This window comes from Pleurodeles waltl, chromosome 1_1, assembly GCF_031143425.1.
Source record: "Pleurodeles waltl isolate 20211129_DDA chromosome 1_1, aPleWal1.hap1.20221129, whole genome shotgun sequence".
Taxonomy (NCBI): domain Eukaryota; kingdom Metazoa; phylum Chordata; class Amphibia; order Caudata; family Salamandridae; genus Pleurodeles; species Pleurodeles waltl.
The window spans coordinates 717076458-717095845 of record NC_090436.1 but is presented as its reverse complement, the minus strand read 5'-3'; the positions used below and the strand labels follow the sequence as shown (position 1 = coordinate 717095845).

Genomic DNA, 19388 nt, shown 5'->3' with positions numbered 1-19388 from the left:
GCTGAGACGCGTTACAACAAGTTGGTGATGGCATTTTAAAAGATCTCGCATGAAGAGTTCTGTGCCTGTTGAATTTTTTTGGGCACAGAGAAGACTACAAAAAGTTATATTCTGCTTATGATAATCTCTTAGGGCCTTGAGATAGTTATTCCTATCTTCCGCCGCATCATTCCTGCACCATAAGTGCTCAAGCCACTTACAGGACTTTCTTAAGGCTCGCAATTCATCACTAAAGCATTCATCAGATGGTTAGGAGAGACTTGTCGAGACTGTGATTAGTGGTGCAATCTTCTCCAGGGACCTCAAGGTGATCAGTCGCCTCCTCAATACACTTGATGAAAGAGGGTGCTGAGGCCCTCAAGGAACCCGAGAATGATACCAAACTTGCATGGACCATTTGCAAGTTTGGTATTGTCGTGCTTTAGAAGCAGAGGCCTTCTGAGAGAGTAACTCAAATGAAAAAGGAAGGACAAAGTGGTCCGACCATACCACGGGTGCAGGGGGTGCTACATGAACTTTCACTGAATTACAGAAGATCATATCCAGGACATGACTCTGCCTATGTATAGGACTATGGGGGTCATTCTGACCGCGGCGGACGGCGGTCGCCGCCCGCCACGCGGTTCCCGCCGAAAGACCGCTCCGCGGTCAAAAGACCGCGGCAGTCATTCTGGCTTTCCCACTGGGCTGGCGGGCGACCGCCGAAAGTCCGCCCGCCAGCCCAGCGGGAAACACCCTTCCCACGAGGACGCCGGCTCAGAATTGAGCCGGCGGTGTGGGAAGGTGCGACGGGTGCAGTTGCACCCGTCGCGAATTTCAGTGTCTGCTAGGCAGACACTGAAATTCTTTTTGGGGCCCCCAGGGGCCCCGCGGCACCCCCTACCGCCATCCTGTTCCCGGCGGGAGAACCGCCAGGAACTGGATGGCGGTAGGGGGTGTCAGAATCCCCATGGCGGCGGAGCGCGCTCCACCGCCATGGAGGATTCTCAAGGGCAGCGGAAAGTCGGCGGGACACCGCCGACTTTCCGTTTCTGGCCGCGGCTGAACCGCCGCGGTCAGAATGCCCAGCGGTGCACCGCCAGCCTGTTGGCGGTGCTACCGCCGACCTCCGCCATGGCGGTAATTACCGCCAGGGTCAGAATGACCCCCTATATATCAGTTGGGAGAGGTGACAAGTAGTTCGATTCTCAATAAGGGTCAAGGCGCTACTTCATGCGGTATCCTCAAAATGAAGGTTGAGGTCGGCCAGTATTATGAAATTAGTATACCGCAAGGCAAATTGTGTAACCATGTGTTAGAAATGGGGTCTTTGTTTGGCAGTCAGGTTACCCTCTGTCCAAGCAAGGACCCTCATTCTAGTCAGGGTAAGTCACACACAATCCAAATTATCCTGTGCCCACCCTCTGGCAGCTTGGCACTGAGCAGTCAGGCTTAACCTAGAAGGCAATGTGTAAAGTATTTGTGCAATAAATCATGCAATACCACCATATAGCACCACAAAAATACACCCCACAGTGTTTAGACAAATATATAATATTTCTCTGGTTTAACTGCAGGTCAAAAACGATCAAAGATGCAATAAGTAAATGTAGGAATATCACTGAAAAGTGATATAAAGGCGGTCATTCTGACCGCGGCGGGCGGCGGTCGCCGCCCGCCATGCGGTTACCGCCGAATGACCGCCCCGCGGTCAAAAGACCGCGGCGGTCATTCCAACTTTCCCGCTGGGCCGGCGGGCGACCGCCAAAAGGCCGGCCGCCGGCCCAGCGGGTAAGCCCCTGCAATGAGGAAGCCGGCTCCGAATGGAGCCGGCGGAGTTGCAGGGGCGCGACGGGTGCCACTAAGCAGACAGTGAAAATCTGTATGGGGCCCTGTGAGGGGGCCCCTGCACTGCCCATGCCAGTGGCATGGGCAGTGCAGGGGCCCCCAGGGGCCCCACGACACCCGTTCCCGCCATCCTGGTTCTGGCGGTGACAACCGCCAGAAACAGGCTGGCGGGAAGGGGGTCAGAATCCCCGTGGCGGTGCTGGAAGCAGCGCCGCCATGACGGATTCCCTGGGCCAGGGGAAAACCGGCGGGAAACCGCCGGTTCCCCTTTTCTGACCGCGGCGTCAGAATAGCCCAGGAAGCACCGCCAGCCTGTTGGCGGTGCTTCCGCTGCCCTCCGCCATGGAGGTCATGGACCGCCAGGGTCGGAATGACCCCCAAAGTGTCTTAAGTCTTTTAAAAGCAAACAAGGTCTCTTTCAAGCACAAAGTACTTAGTTTGCGTGATAAATCTCTACAAAGAGCTGCAGAGGAGGAGAAGCATGGAAACAAAGGGTTGTGCATCGATTTCTCGGGCCACACTCGGCGATGCCTTGTTTAGTTTCTGCGCAGGGACGGCTGTGTGTTGATTTCCGGCACTCAGTTGTGGATCCTCTTCGGGTCGCGGGGTTTTCAGATGCCCCAGGGATGATGCATGGATTTCCTGCACTGGCAGAATAAAGTCACAGGAGCTGCGTCGATCCGGTGGGTGTCAAATTTTCTACCGCACGGCAGGCGCTGCATCGATTCCTCTCTGGAAGTTGGGCTGCGTCGTTCTGGCTCAGCTATGCGTCGATCCAGTGGGCTGTGCGTTCAATTTCAGGTTGCTACGCTGGCGCTGCGTCAATCTTCTTGTTACAAAGTTGGGCTGCGTCATTCCGGTTCAGCGTGCAGTGAAATTTTCACCGCAGTGAAGGCTGTGCGGCGTTTCTGGCAGGCTGTGCATCGAATTTCCCCACACAAGGAGTCCTTCTTGAAGAGATGAAGTCTTTTTGCTCCTGAGACTTCAGGGAACAGGAGGCAAGCTCTATCCAAGCCCTTGGAGAGCACTTCTTCACCTCAGCCAGAGAGCAGCAAGGCAGCAGGGCAACAGCAAGGCAACAGTACTTCACAGAAAGCAGTCAGGTGAGTCCTTTGGGCAGCCAGGCAGTTCTTCTTGGAAGGATACAGGTTCTGGTTTCAAGTTTCTTCTCCAGGAAGTGTCTGAGTTGGAAGGGGCAGAGGCCCTGTTTATATACCCAAATGTGCCTTTGGAGTGGGGGAGACTTCAAAGAGTGGCTTAGAAGTGTCCCAGGTCCCCTTTCAGTTCAATCCTGTCTGCCAGGGTCCCAGTAGGGGGTGAGGCAGTCCTTTGTGTGAGAGCAGACCCTCCACCCTCGCAGCCCAGGAAGACCCATTCAAAATGCAGATTTCTGCAAGTGAGGCTGAGTATCCTGTGTTTGGGGTGTGTCTCAGTGAAGGCGCAAGGAGCTGTCAACTAAACCCAGACAGACGTGGATTGTAAGGCACAGAAAGATTTAAGTGCAGAGAAATGCTCACTTTCTAAAAGTGGCATTTCTAAAATAGTAATATTAAATCCAACTTCACCAGTCAGCAGGCTTTTATGTCACCATTCTGGCCATACTAAATATAACCTTCCTACTCCTTTCAGATCAGCAGTTACCACTCAAACAATGTATGAGGGTAGCCCCAATGTTAGCCTATGAAGGGAGCAGGCCTCACAGCAGTGTAAAAACGAATTTAGGAGTTTTATATTACCAGGACATGGACATGTAAACTACATAGGTACATGTCCTGCCTTTTGGCTACACAGCACCCTGCCCTATGGGTTACCTAGGGCATACCTTAGGGGTGTCTTATATGTAGAAAAAGGGTTTTATAGGCATGGCAAGTACTTTTAAATGCCAAGTCGAATTGGCAGTAAAACTGCAGAAGGTTAAGGGGCTCCTTAATTGAGTGGCACAATCAGTGCTGCAGGCCCACTAGTAGCATTTAATCTAAATGCCCTGGGCACATATAGTGCACTCTATCAGGGACTTATAAGTAAATTAAATAGTGCAATTGGGTATGATCCAATGTTACCATATTTAAAGGGAGAGAGCATATGCACATTAGCACTGGTTAGCAGTGGTAAAGTGCGCAGAGTCTAAAAACCAGCAAAAACAGTGTCCAAAAAGTGGAGGGAGGCAGGCAAAAAGTTAGGGGTGACCACCCTAAGGCTGTCAGGTCTAACACCATGTCATCTAGAGCAGAGGTTAATTGCGATGCAGGGCCTGGAGGGTGATAAATCAAGAAACCTGCAAAGGTACTTGTGTCTGTGAAGCTCAGCATGAAAAAGGCTGATTCACTGCCTTCAATTTTAATCTCCATAAATGTACAAGGGAGGGAGTTTTTATAAATCACTGGAAGCTAGTATCCCACCGGGAGCTAGTATCTCAAGGTAGTTGGGTAGCGCAAACCCCTATTGCAGACAAAGATTGAATGCTTGGAAAACCTACGGAGAGGACCCCAGATGAGAATATTGGGGGGCACTATGCAAATCCAAAGTGCAAGTCAGAAGGAGGAGATCTGCAAGATACTGAGTGAGCTGCTTCACATGGAGCTGGAACTGTTGAGTCTGTTCAAGAAAGGTGCATACAGATTGCGCCAAACTCATCAGGGAAACACCAGAGTATAGGAGGTACTGTACTACCCTTGTGGTTACTGGGAACAAAAAATAAAGTGGTGCAAACCACAATTAACAAAGGCAATGTACAAGCTTGTTTTTCCATTCAGTCCTGAGACATTAGATTTTGGAGAATTTCTAGAGTTGAAAAATGACTCAGTGCTGAAGAGCATTGTGACTTTGGTGGGATACCCAGCATGGCTGAGAGCTGATGTTGGCAAGAAGAAGTATGTGTTTATCCAGGAGGTCTCGGGCAAGGACATTTTGGACAAATTGCCGACAGACCAAAATGAGTGACAGTGATATATTGTTGAGTGACTGTTATGTGGGTGTTACCAGCTTTTCGATGGGGCACTAGATGGTAATCTGGGGATCTTCACTGGGAGGAGTGTAAGAAGTAGGTGCTTTCTCATACATTACAAGAGGTATTATAGTTTGGGGACTTGTTTCACATCCAGCCCCTTTCACCCTTTAAGACATATGTTTTCCTTTCAAGCAGACTGAGCATTGCCAGATCTTCATTTAGAATAGGATGGATCATTAGATGACGAGGTGATGGATGGAAATTGCTGTGACTTTAATTATCTTTGTTGTAGCTGAATTATCTCCTATGTGTCTAGCACCTAATGAATACAAATAAAACTTACATTTGATTTTAAATATGTTACAAGGATTGTGAACTCCATCTTAAACTGGACATGACTGTACAAATCAATGCTGTTAATGCATCCTGCTTCCACACCCTGAAAATACAGAAGAAAAGATTCCAATGGCCCCAAAGCAACACAAGGAAATCTGGCACTCATGCTCTAATCACCAGCAAGTTGGACTACAGGACGTCTCCTATGTTGAGATCACCAAGCAACTCACCAGAAGAGTACAAAACACACAGAACTCTGCAGCACAACTCATCCTGCACCTTCCATGCATCCTTACATAAAACCTCACCTCCGAGAGCTCAATTGGCTCCTGATACAGAAATATACTAATTTCAAAATCCTCTCTCACACACATTCAAGGCACTACATAACTTAGGCCCCACCTACCTGAACAGTCGCCAACCACCTGGATACCTCCACTCCACATGACTCATGCTCAAACATGTCGAAAACACACATAGAACCAGATCAGAAGGATGGGTGTTCTCTTACATCGCTCCAAAAGCATGGGACTGTGTCCCACTCAACGTCAGAGCTTCCTCCTTTCTTCTTGAATTCAGCAAGAAGCTGAAGACTTGGCTTCCCAACACCATGATACCCTCGCTGGTTATAGTGTGCTTTACAAATACACATAACATAATATTATAGTTGGTATATGATAATAGTAAAAACAAACAATAAGGTTTCACTGTGATGAAGAGTGATGTTCCCACTGAGCTGTTTATCTCTAGTTGATGTAAAGTGTAAAGTGATGTAAATTCAAATTTCCAAAACTGCCACACATCAAACACAAACATATATTTCTATATTAAAAAAGAAAAATGTCATCTTATATGTTACTTATAAGAGCAGCATATTAACTTAGTATGATGTTGAACCATCAACAAGCTTTCAATGAGAGCTATACAATATGTCATAAACATGCCATACACAAGTTATGTACATTTAAACTCAAAAGGTAGGTATGTGCGGCTGGCAGTCACACAACATTAACTTTTAAAGTGTGCTCACTTACCAACAGTGTCACATGGTTCATCTTTGTGGACACAGAAATCCTTCCTACAATGAAACAGAAAAAGGCAACATATGAGGAACAGCTGAAGACTTTCAGAATATTCATGAGAATACTCAGGTGACTGGCTTGCTCAGTTCAAACTTATCAAATACATATAACATTTCTTTATAAGAGATGCAAAAAAGTTAAGGATTAGGTAAATAGGAGCAAGTTAAAATGTGTTTATCTTTCTTCAAAAAGACAAAGGAGTTACACAATTAAGAGAATATCTGTCTTGTCATTTATTCCATTGGTGAATGGTGTTGGTAATCTGTTTTGCAATTTTCAGAATGTGCCTCCACAATTTTAAAGTAAGTTTCAGTTGGTAGTGTAGGTTCACTTTAAATAAAAACAAAGGTGCATATTTATACTCCATTTGCGTCTAATATGCGTCATTGTTTTTTTATGCAAATTCAGTGCAAAACTAACTCCATATATATATTCTGACGCTAGACATGTCTAATGTCAAAATATTGGAGTTTGCACTATATTTTAGATGTGAGAACCTATCTTGCATCAATGAGATGCAAGGTAGGTGTTCCCATCTAAAAAATGGTGCTAACCCCATAGTCCCATATTTATGCCCCATCCGTGCTAAAATGACGCACTGGTGGGAGGAGGGGCTAAATAATGGTGCAAAGCTTGTTTGCACCATTATTTTACACCTGGGTCAGACCAGGCGTTAGGGGACCTGTGGACCCATTTCCATGGTTGAACACCATGGAATAGGTCCACAGGTGCCCTCCTCAAGCCCTAGGAACACCCCCACCCACACCAGAGGGACACCGAGGATGGGGGAACCCCATCCCAGGTAAGTATACGTAAGTATTTTCTTTAATTAAAGTACCATCAGGGACCCTTTTCCCCTGTGCTGGCCATTGGGGTGGTGGGCATGACTCCTGTCTTTTCTAAGACTGGAGTCATATGGTATGGATGGTTTTGCATCAGAAAATGAGGCCAGGCTGGCTAGAGGCATTCTTTTGCCTCTAACCAACCTAACGTCATTTTTTGATGCAAAACCCCCTTCTCCCATACCAGCACCTCCACCTGGCTAGCTTAATTTTTTTTTTTATGCTAGCCCACCCTTTGCACTGGATTGCACCATTCCATTAATTTGGCGCCCGGCTGGCGCCCTGGAATGGTACAAACCGGCGCTATACATTTTAACGCAAAACTGCACGTTGTTCAAGATTACATATGGCTACCTCTCTATCCATGTCTTTTTGCCAGTGACAGGCTCATTTGTATATTGTCGGTTGGGACATTTATAAATGACCATCAAGCTGGTGGTCATTTATAAAGGATAGCCACAAACAACCATCACAATGGTTCCTGTCAATGCAATCTGATGTTTGGTGCAGGGCTGCGCCAGCTTGGCACAACTCTGCACCAAACACTATTCATTTTTACCCTAAAATCGGATTTTGTTTTTGAAAATAAAAAAGTAATGCTCAGCTTATCATGGGAGCCATCTCCCATGTCAGGGGGAGCATAATTGTTTTATTACTGTCCCTTACTACCTGGCAGGGATTGCCAGGTGGACAGTAAAAAGGTTGGGTGGGCAGACATGTAGCCATTTCTCCAATGGCCCCTACTCCATTGGATCTTCGTTTGGCTACAGCAGTGATGGAGTAGTCATGGCTGTAGCCAAACCGAAAATTTGGCTATAGCCAAACCGAAGATTTGCTCAAATTTAAATTGCTGGCACTTCATATTTACGGTATGCATACTCCCGCTTTTGCAACAGAGTATACATAACACAACATATAAATGAGGCCCTAAGAGATAAGGACTCACTACTGAAATATGTTAATTCCCACAACTGAAATATGTTAATACCAAAGGTTAAATGCTTCAATCCAAGGCTGACTCAGCCTTCTATCCTTTAAAGTGGATAAATGAGAATTATTGACTCAGGTAATAGTCATTTAAGATGCAAAGCATTGTGAAAGAGGCAATTTATTGGATAGTCTTAATACTGGATTTAAAATCACCAGTCATTTTTAAATTAGTTTTAAACTTACATGCATCACAGATTTTGGATCCGTGCTGCCTTTATCATGAAGTCTTGCAACAAAGATTAGGGGGCAGATTTAAGAAAAGTGGCACTGCAGCTCCACTTTCCTTGCACCCCTTAATTGCCCCCTACCACCACCGTGTGCGCCGTATTTAAAATACGGTGCACCATGGTGCAGGGTAGGAGGCAATAGCATCATTTTTTTAATGCTATGGATGTACTCTGCAGGAGTAGCACCAAAATATTGGTGCTACTGCTGCAGAGTACATATGGTCCCATTATAATTAAATGAAGCCCCTTTTAACTCCTGCTCTGAGCAAGTTACAAGTGCCGAAAAAATGGCGCAAAGAAATCTCATAAATTTCCCTGCACCATTTTTCTGGTCCCCCTAATGGGAGAATGCCCCCCTTGCATACATTATGTTTGGTGCAGGAATAATGTGGTGCAAGGGTTTACAAAGTGGAGCAATGCATGCATTGCGCCACTTTGTAAATATGGCGTGGAGTTTATTGCCACTTTAGGGCCACCTTAGCATAAAACAAAAATGACAATCTGGTGGCGCTAAGGTGGCGCTGGGGCTCTTAAATCTGCCCCTAGTTTTTGTCATCCTTATCGTTGAGGGGCGTTTGCACATTCAAGGCCGCCAACACATTCAGAAAAACACAGGATTCAACATGCAAATAGGTACATACTTTTAATACCCCCAGTCGTTTTCACTAGGTCAGACTCTAAAACACGGTCAGTACTCAGTGAACAACTTCTCCTTCTCTTTCTCCCGCTCCAGTTCTCGAGTATAAGGTACTGGCTGCACTTTGAGGAGCATACAGAAACTGATCCTGTAATTCGAGTCAGTAACAACGTCCTTTTCTTACAGTCACAATACAATAAATCCATCTTGAATGATTGTGCCAAGACTGCATTAACATGACAATAACATATACATTAATAGTAGTTAGTCAAGCGGTTCGGTCTGGTGTTTAAGAAAAGGGTTGTTAGGTGAGTTGTCTGTGTTGACATTCTGGCTGCCTCCTAAAGCAACTGTGATGTCGGACATGACATTTTACCCCCCGCAGTATGCTTAATTCAAAACAGCTGGCCATTGTTTATGCGAAGATGCAGACAAGTGACTGTAAAAGAACGTATGCTTATAGTGCTGCTCAACAGAGAACACACCTCGCATAAGGGACAGATACCCAGTATCGAATCGCTCATCTTTCTTGCATAAAACGCCCGATGTGCAAACAAATGGCACTGTTTCACATTTTTAGCAATTTCCTAAATAAACAGTGCTGCATCATATATTCAGAGACATGCATTTTGCAAGATAGGGAATCAAAGGTATTTGCTAACCAATGGGCCATAAGGGAGTCAAAATGCATTCTCTCAATACAAATCATTAAATCACTCAAAACACTAAAAAGTAAAAGCATTTGCAATACAGTCTGTCTCGCATTTGCTTGAGTTAGAGCTATTGGTATTGTAAATTCATAACTGGACTTTTCTTGCCACATAAATTGGTCAATCCTGCCTCACAATTTCGTCTTTTCCTCTCATATAATTACAGTAGCCCTGCATATAAATAAAGCACTTTCATTCACCTTCTTCCTTTATCTGCAGAAAAAAATGAAAATGTTGTCATTTAGCACCTTAATTTAATTCTGCCATGCTAATTCCAAAGACACAAGAGAGCCACAGAGGAGAAATAGACTAGAAGGGTCACCCAAACATATCAACAGTGTTCAAACAGTCATATTGTAATAAGGATATTAAGTTGGCCTGAAATATTGTCATAATTGTAATAAGGAGAGATTATTAAAATATATACAATTATCATGTAAACCTTTATCAGAAATAAACTTTTGGCATTAGACTGTAATGCTCAAAACAGTCCCTAGAGAGCACTGTAACAACAACATCATATGTAAGAAACATGGGCCCTCATTCTGACCTTGGCGGTCGGCGGAGAGGCGGCGGTCGGACCGCGAACAGACCGGCGGTCAGAAAAATGGCATTCTGACCGCGGCGGTCACCGCCGCGATCGACCGCCACTTCCCCACACCGACCGCCACGGCGGTCATGACCGCCGGGCTGGAGTTTGCGCACTCCGGCCCGGCGGTCGTCCCAAGACCGCCAACGGTATCATGACCCTGCCTACCGCCGCGGTTTCTGGCGGTCGGGAACCGCCATGCGAACCATGGCGGTAAGCACTATCGGGGCCAGGGAATTCCTTCCCTGGCACTGATAGGGGTCTCCCCCACCCCCCACTACCCACCCGAGTCCTCCCCCCACACCCTCCACCCCCCTGCCACCCCCCAGAGGTGGTACGAACCCCCTCCCCACCCCCACCCCTACATGCACATACATGCACCCCGACATGCACACACCCCCAACATGCACATATACACACCCCCTACACACACATACACAACGGGGACACATACCCGCACACATACATGCAGACATGCGCACCTGCCGAACAGCACACATTACCCATAGACACAGCAGCACCCCCGCCCGCATACACGCACTCACACACCCCCTCTACACACTCACACGCACACCCCCATGCACGCCCACATCACACAACACCCCCCCTCCCCCTCCCCTCACGGACGGTCAACTTACCTTGTGCGTTGGTCCTCCGGGAGGCGACGGGAGCCATGGGGAGGTGACCGCCAACAGAACACCGCCAACAGAAGACCGCCACACAGATATGTGGGTCGTAATTCTGTGGGCGGTGTTCTGCTGGCGTGGCGGTGGAGGTTGACCAGTCTCCACTTTTCCGCCGACCGCCAGTGTGGCTGCTGGCGGTTTCCCGGCGGAACGCTCCCAGCGGTCGGAATGCGCACAGCGGCATACCGCCGCGGTCGGCGGTCTTCACCGCGGCGGTAACTCGGCGGTCTCGCGAAAAGACCGCCAAGGTCAGAATGAGGGCCATGGTCATGTAACCATATTGGTAGCCCCTAGAGTGGATAATCCCATGAAAAAACAGGAGAAAGTAATGCAGTGTAACCATATACTTATCCCCAAGAGAGCATTTATAGAGCTAGCAGGCCTACTGTAATGATAATATAAACTAGGCCTTTAAAGCAAAACTTCCCCCAGCTGTAAAACAAAAGTTGTTGCCATGAGAAAGCTTAAAGGACACTGCATGGTGGAAGGATTATGATTTTGGGGTCCTCACTAACCTAGTGTGGGACCCAGGGATGATGTTGTTGAAAGAAAGGGGGTTTTGAAGATGGTCCCATTGTCCTATGACCACCACAAGCTGAGTTATGGGCAAAACTGTTTCATAAAAGAAATGCCCTGCAAAGCATTATGGAGCATGTTGTTGTGCCACAAATATTATAGTATGTTGACTGTAATACGTAGAACAGCTGCTAAAGAACACCACAATAAAAATAGCATTTGGAGGAAACATGGCCATGTAACCATACAGTCAGCCCTTAGACAGCATACCCACATGAAAAAAAAGAATAAGAGAGAGTAACGCAATGTAACCATATATTCAACCCCTAGAGAATATAAGGTATTGCAAATTTTTAAGACTACCATGACTATTGCAATGATATTACAAACCCAGCCCATAAAACATAACTTCTCTCAGCTGTAAAACAAACATTCAAGCCATGGAAGTTTAAAAAGCTAATGAATGGTGATAGGGGTTATTATTTTGGAGTCCCCAGTAACATAATGTGGGGACCAGAGATGATGTAGACAGAAAGAGCACATTGTGGTCAATGTTTTGAAGGTGGTCCCATTGTCCTAGGACTACCACTGGCTGAGTAATGAGCAAAAATGTTTTGTAAAGGTAACGTCCTGCAAAGCATTATGGGACAAGTTTCCGTGCCACAAATATTTCGATATGTTGATACGACTGGGATGCTTAGAATAGCCCCTAGGAAAAACGCCACAACAAAAATAGCATTTGTAAGAAACATGGTCATGTAACTATATAGTTAGCCCCTAGACCAGAACCACACAAAAAGAAAACAGCAATAAATAATGCAGTGTAACCATATATTTAGCCTCAAGTCAGCAAAGTGCATTACATATATTCAGGAGTAATAGGCCTATAACAATATTACAAATAAGACACTTAACAACAAACACCTCCCAGCTATAACACAAAAGTTGTGGTAGGAAGGGTTATTATTTTGTGGTCCCCACTAACCTAGTGTGGGGGCCAAAAGATGATCTATACAGAAAGAGCGCGTTGCCATGAACGTTTTGGTGGTGGTCCCATTGTCCTGAGACCACCACAGGCTGAGTTATGAGCAAAATTGTTTTGTAAAAGTATTGGCCTGCAAAGCATTATGGGTTGAGTTTTCCTGAGTGCAGTGAATATTGTAGGATCGGATCTCCCGCCGTGCCAGGAGAGTCCCTTTCACTTTGAGAATTTCTGTTTTATGTAAGGCATTCACCAATTTCAAATGTTTTAAGGGGAGAGCCACAAGAAATGACTCTGATTAGGTAACTGTGAGCAATGTGACCAGCGTTCCAGTACCGCTGATCGAGTTCACGCTGTTCTGTCTGTTCACACTGTGAGTGCCATGGCTGCCATGCAGCATGAATGGGAGAGACAAAAGAAATAGTTTGACCACGCTGAAGAATATCTAAAATACTGCAATAATCCATGTAACAGGGGCAGTCTGCAATGCGTGATAAAAACAGCCTCAAGATGGGACAAACATAAAGCATTTACCAATGACATAAAGCGATTTTTGAAAGGCAAGCTCCAAGAAGGAGTGAAAGTGATGGGCATCGTTAAAAGCCCACAATACTTACAACAGGTCAAAGTGCTTGCATGCTCGACCTCAAAACAAGTGAACCCAGAGAAAAGCAGTGATAGGGCCCCAGACAGAATCTACTACTAGTTTATTCCTCTCTGTCTGAAAATGGCCACAGCATAGACCGGTGACAGCACTGAACGGTGAAGGGTGCACAAAAAAACATTGAAAGATATGGACTGAAACTCTCATAAATTAAGTCACTAAAGAAATTACAAACTTTACTCCAATAATTCACCTAGGGTCCCAATAAGCTCTAAAACCTCCTATTTACCAGGTTATAGAGCAAAATAAATGCCCTAGTGTAACCCAAGCCGACATGTTCATAGCTGTCAAATTTCCCAGGTCCATGAAAGATGAGCTGCTCCAGTTCATATTTTTGATTTAAACACTATGGCTTGCAGTCCAAATGTTATAGTGGACTAAATTTAAATATAAGCTCCAGAATTCAAAGAAAAAAACTGGACTGGGACAGCTAGTCATGCATGAATGTGATATGGCCTGAAATTCTGCATCACTAGAATGTCTAGCACTTTACTGTCTTCCCATAAAAAAATGAAAATGTTCGATTACAAACTCTGCTTGCAACATAGTTTTCCAGATTCTGTATGTTACAAATGTGTTGGTATCTTGGAATGACTACCCCTTTTTCCTGCTCCTATTGTTCCCCTGTTGACCTTGGAAATTTTGCTCAGGGTAGCTGGTTCTTATTGATATTTACACACTCCATCTTTGCTCCATCATCTCTACTTTGTCTACTTTAGTAATCCGGGGATCCCGAGAACTCCACGAAATCTCCTCAAGGGGTCTGTGGCTGCTTAGAAAATTAACTAATATTAAGAGATTAATAAAGTGTATATAAATAAGGTGGCTAAATGTACAATTGAAAGTTTTAAAATGTACTGTAAATGTCAAGGAATTTGAAATTGGAGACTAAGGTGGTCATTCTGACCCTGGCGGTCTTTGACCGCCAGGGCGGAGGACCGCGGGAGCACCGCCGACAGGCCGGCGGTGCTCCAATGGGGATTCCGACCGCGGCGGTAAAGCCGCGGTCGGACCGGCACCACTGGCGGGGTCCCGCCAGTGTACCGCGGCCCCATTGAATCCTCCGCGGCGGCGCAGCTTGCTGCACCGCCGCGGGGATTCCGACCCCCCCTACCGCCATCCAGATCCCGGCGGTCGGACCGCCGAGATCCGGATGGCGGTAGGGGGGGTCGCGGGGCCCCTGGGGGCCCCTGCAGTGCCCATGCCACTGGCATGGGCATTGCAGGGGCCCCCGTAAGAGGGCCCCTACATGTATTTCACTGTCTGCTGCGCAGACAGTGAAATACGCGACGGGTGCAACTGCACCCGTCGCACAGCTTCCACTCCGCCGGCTCGATTCCGAGCCGGCTTCATCGTGGAAGCCTCTTTCCCGCTGGGCTGGCTGGCGGTCTGAAGGCGACCGCCCGCCAGCCCAGCGGGAAAGTCAGAATTACCGCCGCGGTCTTTCGACCGCGGAACGGTAACCTGACGGCGGGACTTTGGCGGGCGGCCTCCGCCGCCCGCCAAGGTCAGAATGAGGGCCTAAATATTTAATTAGTAATCCTCAGATTGTGGGAGCAGTGCATGTGCATCAAACAGCATATAGAAGGAACAATGTGTGGCTACAACTGAGTTTAGAAAAGCTCCAACCTTCCTATTAACATTACAATTGTTATTATTTTTTATTGTATATGTTTGCAAATTAAGGGTCTGATTACTTGTATGGTGGTCCTGGGACTGCTGTACCCGTGGTGGCAGTCCAACTGCTGTTTGCTTGGTGGTCTGTCTTCCAGAATACGAGGATGGCGGTTGGACTCCCACAAGACTGCCTCAACTGCCAGGATCTCAAATCCTGCGGCGGTGGTGGTAGGGAACGCTGTGGTCACATGCGGCAATGCCAATGTCGGCACCGCTGCGCTGATCACGACCTGCCTTTTGGCTGAGTTTTTCATGGTGGGGACCCAATCATGAAAAGCTCAGAGGAAGGCAGGGAAGGGCCCCCAAACAGGGCCCCAGTGTGATTTTGCCCATTGGACAGCGTGGCTGGGGGCACATGTTGTGCCCCCCTATGCCTGCACTGTCAGTGCACACTGTTTGCCATGCACAACAGTGTGCATGGCAACAGCGCACCCGAGGTTCATCTGGTGCTGCACTGTGGTGGCATATGCTTCAGGCTCACCTGATGAGCTGAAGCCTGCTGCCGCAGTACCACCACTGCAGACACTACCGCCAGCCCAAAGGTAGTGCTGTGATGCCTTGCCGGTGTCCTCCTGACCGCTGCTTTGATGCTCTGGCGGTTCGACCGCCAAACTCGAAATTGGGCCCTAAGTAAAATGTGTTATCATTTGTGTATGGGTTTGATGCAATACCCGTTTCTGTATTTTTTGTGTATTGTTTTGTGCTCAAATCCTCAACAATGTTTAGGCAAGGGGCCTAGACTTCAAGTAATGACTCAGTGGGAGGGCACCCGGATTCCAATTAGGATTCAGAGGGGAGTACCCATGCTCCAGTACTTATACAGTAGGGCTCCACAGAAGTCAAAAGGTTGGAAACCACAGGTATACTTCATTCTTTCCTAATTGTCTCCAACATACAGACTATGGGCCTAATTATAACCTTGGCGGAGGGGATTATTCCATCACAAACATGACGGATATCTCATCTGCTGTATTACAAGTTCCATTATGTCCTATGGAACTTGTAAAGTGGCAAGAGGGATATCCGTCATGTTTGTGATGGAGTAATACCCTCCACCAAGTTTGTAATGAGGCCCTATATTTTATAAACATTGCTTACCTCTACCCTCTTCTAATATTTAATTTCTTCTTGGGTGGAGTGCCCTTTATAAAAAAAGTACAGAAATAAAGTAGATACCAACGTCCATAAGCGGCTCGAACATAATTGTCTGTGTTACTTTGCATACATTTTCTACAAAGCTAGCTTTCTACTTCATGCAGAAAGTTTAAGGTAACTTAGAAACATTTGCGGACTTGATTCGATCTCATGCTAAATTACACATAGCCTTTGGTGGTACTGTGAACCAGGCATTCATGGGACCTCCCTTACAGACAAGAGCAATTTTGCAAATGTGCTACTGCTGCTGCTAATTATTCCATTAATACCTTCTTTTAATGCATTCTTAGAGGGTTAGCTATATATTTTTTCTCTCTAACTTGCGACTTGAGTTAACTGCTCCAGCTTCAAGATGCTTCCCTAAATGTGCATTTCAGGTAAATGTGGCATATGAACTTTGCATATTGCATACCCTGTGTTATTTTCCATCTTCAAAACATTTTATATTATTAGCTGGTTGTTAGAAATGGGGTCTTTGGTTGACAGTCAGGTTACCCCCTGTTCAAGCAAGGACCCTCACTCTAGTCAGGGTAAAAGAGAATCACCCTCAGCTAACCCCTGCTTATCCCCTTGGTAGCTTGGCACGAGCAGTTGGCTTAACTTCAGAGTGCTAGGTGTAAAGTATTTGTACCAACATACACAGTAACTTAATGAAATCACTACAAATTGACACAACATAGGTTTAGAAAAATAGAGAATATTTATCTAACAAAAACAAGACTAAAACGACAAAAATCCACAATACACCAGTCAAGTTATCCATTAAAAAGCAAAAAGAGTCTTTATGTAGTTTAAAACACACACTAACACTGTTAGCTTGAAAATGTACCATGGGTGCGTCAAACATAACCCTGCACGGGCGAGTGCGCGTCAAAAAGGGCTTGCGATGTGTCGATTCCACTCACAAGCGAGATCTTGCGTCATTTCTCCTTTCGTCAGGTCGGGCGCGCAGGAGAGCAATGCGTTGATCCGGTCAACACTCTCAGGTCCAGACAGTTTTTTGCGTTGTTTTTACACGCCCAGCGGTGTTTGCATCTGAAATCAAGCCACACGGTGATCCAAAAACCACGCAGCGCGGGTTGCGATCTCACCAGCTCGGTCAGAGAGAAGTCTTTGCTGTCCCTGAGACTTCAAACAACAGGAGGCAAGCTCTAAATCAAGCCCTTTGAGATCTTCACAAGATAGAAGGCACACAAAGTCCAGTTTTTGCCCTCTTACTCTGGCAGAAGCAGCAACTGCAGGATAGCTCCACAAAGCACCATCACAGGCAGGGCAGCTCTTCTTCCTCAGCTCTTCAGCTCTTCTCCAGGCAGAGGTTCCTCTTGGTTTCCAGAAGTGTTCTAAAGTCTGGTTTTGGGTGCCCTTCTTATACCCAATTTCTCCTTTGAAGTAGGCCTACTTCAAAGCAAAGTCTCTCCTGAATGTGAAATCCTGCCTTGCCCAGGCCAGGCCCCAGACACTCACCAGGGAGTTGGAGACTGCATTGTGTGAGGGCAGGCACAGCCCTTTCAGGTGTGAGTGACCACTCCTCCTCTCCCTCCTAGCGCAGATGGCTCATCAGGAAATGCAGACTACACCCCAGCTCCCTTTGTTTCACTGTCTCGTGAGAGGTGCAACCAGCCCATCTGTCAAACTTTCCTAGACAGGGAGTTCACAAACAGGCAGAGTCACAGAAATGGTCTAAGCAAGAAAATGCTCACTTTCTAAAAGTGGCATTTTCAAACACACAATCTTAAAATCAACTTTACTAAAAGATGTATTTTTAAAATGTGAGCTCAGAGACCCCAAACTCCACATGTCTATGCGCTCCCAATGGGAATCTACACTTTAATCATATTTAAAAGTAGCCCCCATGCTAACCTATGAGAGGGACAGGCCTTGCAACAGTGAAAAAATGAATTTAGCAATATTTCACTGTCAGGACATATAAAACACTTTACTATATGTCCTACCTTATCCATACACTGCACCCTGCCCTTTGGGCTACCTAGGGCCTACCTTATGGGTGTCTGACCTGTACGTAAAGGGAAGGTTTAGGCCTGGCAAGTGGGTACACTTGCCAAGTCGAATTTATAGTTAAAACTGCACACACAGACACTGCAGTGGCAGGACTGAGACATGATTACAGAGCTACTTATGTGGGTTGCAGGTCCACTAGTAGCATTTGATTTACAGGCCCTTGGCACCTCTAGTGCACTGTACAAGGGACTTACTAATAAATCAAATATGCCAATCATGGATAAGCCAATTACATGCACATTTTGTAAAGGAGCATTTGCACTTTGGCACTGGTTAGCAGTGGTAAAGTGCCCAGAGTAACAAAAACAGCAAAATTAGAGTCCAGCACACATCAACAACCTGGGAAACAGGCAAAAAGTTAAGGGAGACCACGCCAAGGATGAAAAGTCTAACACTGGTAAATCAATGCCATTGAATGAACACATATTCAGAAACCTGCAGGTCACAGACTCCACGTCATGAAAGACTGGGACAGTCTTTCACGCATCTGAGGTGAATTAAAGGAGTAAGAGCACAAATTGGATAATTAGTAGGAGTATACAACATTTGTGTAATTTTCTTTAGTATAAGTATACAACATTAGGTCCAAATTACGAGAAATTATTCATAATTACATAAAATTAAAATCCATCTTTGTATCAATAGTTGGCAAAAGGGTGCTTTTAAGCAGCACTGCGAACAGCAGCTGATCATGTTCTGTTGTTCCTGTGCATTCATAGTAAACTACTGCACATTGGTCCATTTAGAGTTTACAAAGCATGGAACATAATTATTCCTAATGACGTGATTTATGGAATTTGCATTGTAAGGATTGAATGAAATAACAAAAATTATGAAAATGATGCTGGTGTAATTTACATTTCGGCCATGCATAATAATTAGGAGAGATTTAATAAAATGCATCAACTGCATTCTGTCTGTGCCATACAAATATACAGTATTATGTTTTCCTTTACATCTTTCAATTTCCTCAATTTTCCTGCCTAACCTTTTCTAAGTATTCTATGTCTTATTTTCGGAGAGTAAACCCACCTAGAACCCCCTTTTTAAAAAACGATTATTTTCTTGTTGTAGAAATTGGCGAATAAACACTTCCAACACCCCTTTTTCTTTTTTATGGTAAAGCTTACCCTCCAGTCCTCTTATTTAATTTTAAATCCCCTTGTCCTACATATTTTTACAATTTTAAAACTCTAATCTTTTAAACACACACACATATGGTGTTTTGACAAAATATAGCGTTTTCAATATCCGGAGTCAGAAATATCAGAAAATAAATATTATGATATAAAAATATTGTAAAGCAGAAAAAATAATTTTTAAGAATATCATTTTTTAGGTGAATAATATAATGGTCAAGAACATCATTGTTTTTAATATCATTTTCAATTATATAGTTGTTAAAATTGTGTTTTTTGATTCTTTCAACGTGCTTTAGTCCATATAACAATTTTATGTGTTATTAGTGTTTGTACAATTCTTACTACTTTTTTTAAAGCTCT

At 45.4% G+C, this 19388-nt stretch overlaps 1 protein-coding gene across 2 annotated transcripts in view; it reads right to left on the bottom strand.

The window, feature by feature from the left end:
* ADAMTS19 (ADAM metallopeptidase with thrombospondin type 1 motif 19) overlaps positions 1-19388 on the bottom strand; it is a 1141020-nt gene that overhangs the window by 774264 nt on the left and 347368 nt on the right. For both annotated transcript variants that reach the window (XM_069227292.1, XM_069227293.1), the window contains exon 7: positions 6145-6184. In XM_069227292.1, the coding sequence (XP_069083393.1) occupies positions 6145-6184 (40 nt within the window). The remainder of the gene's footprint in view (positions 1-6144; positions 6185-19388) is intronic.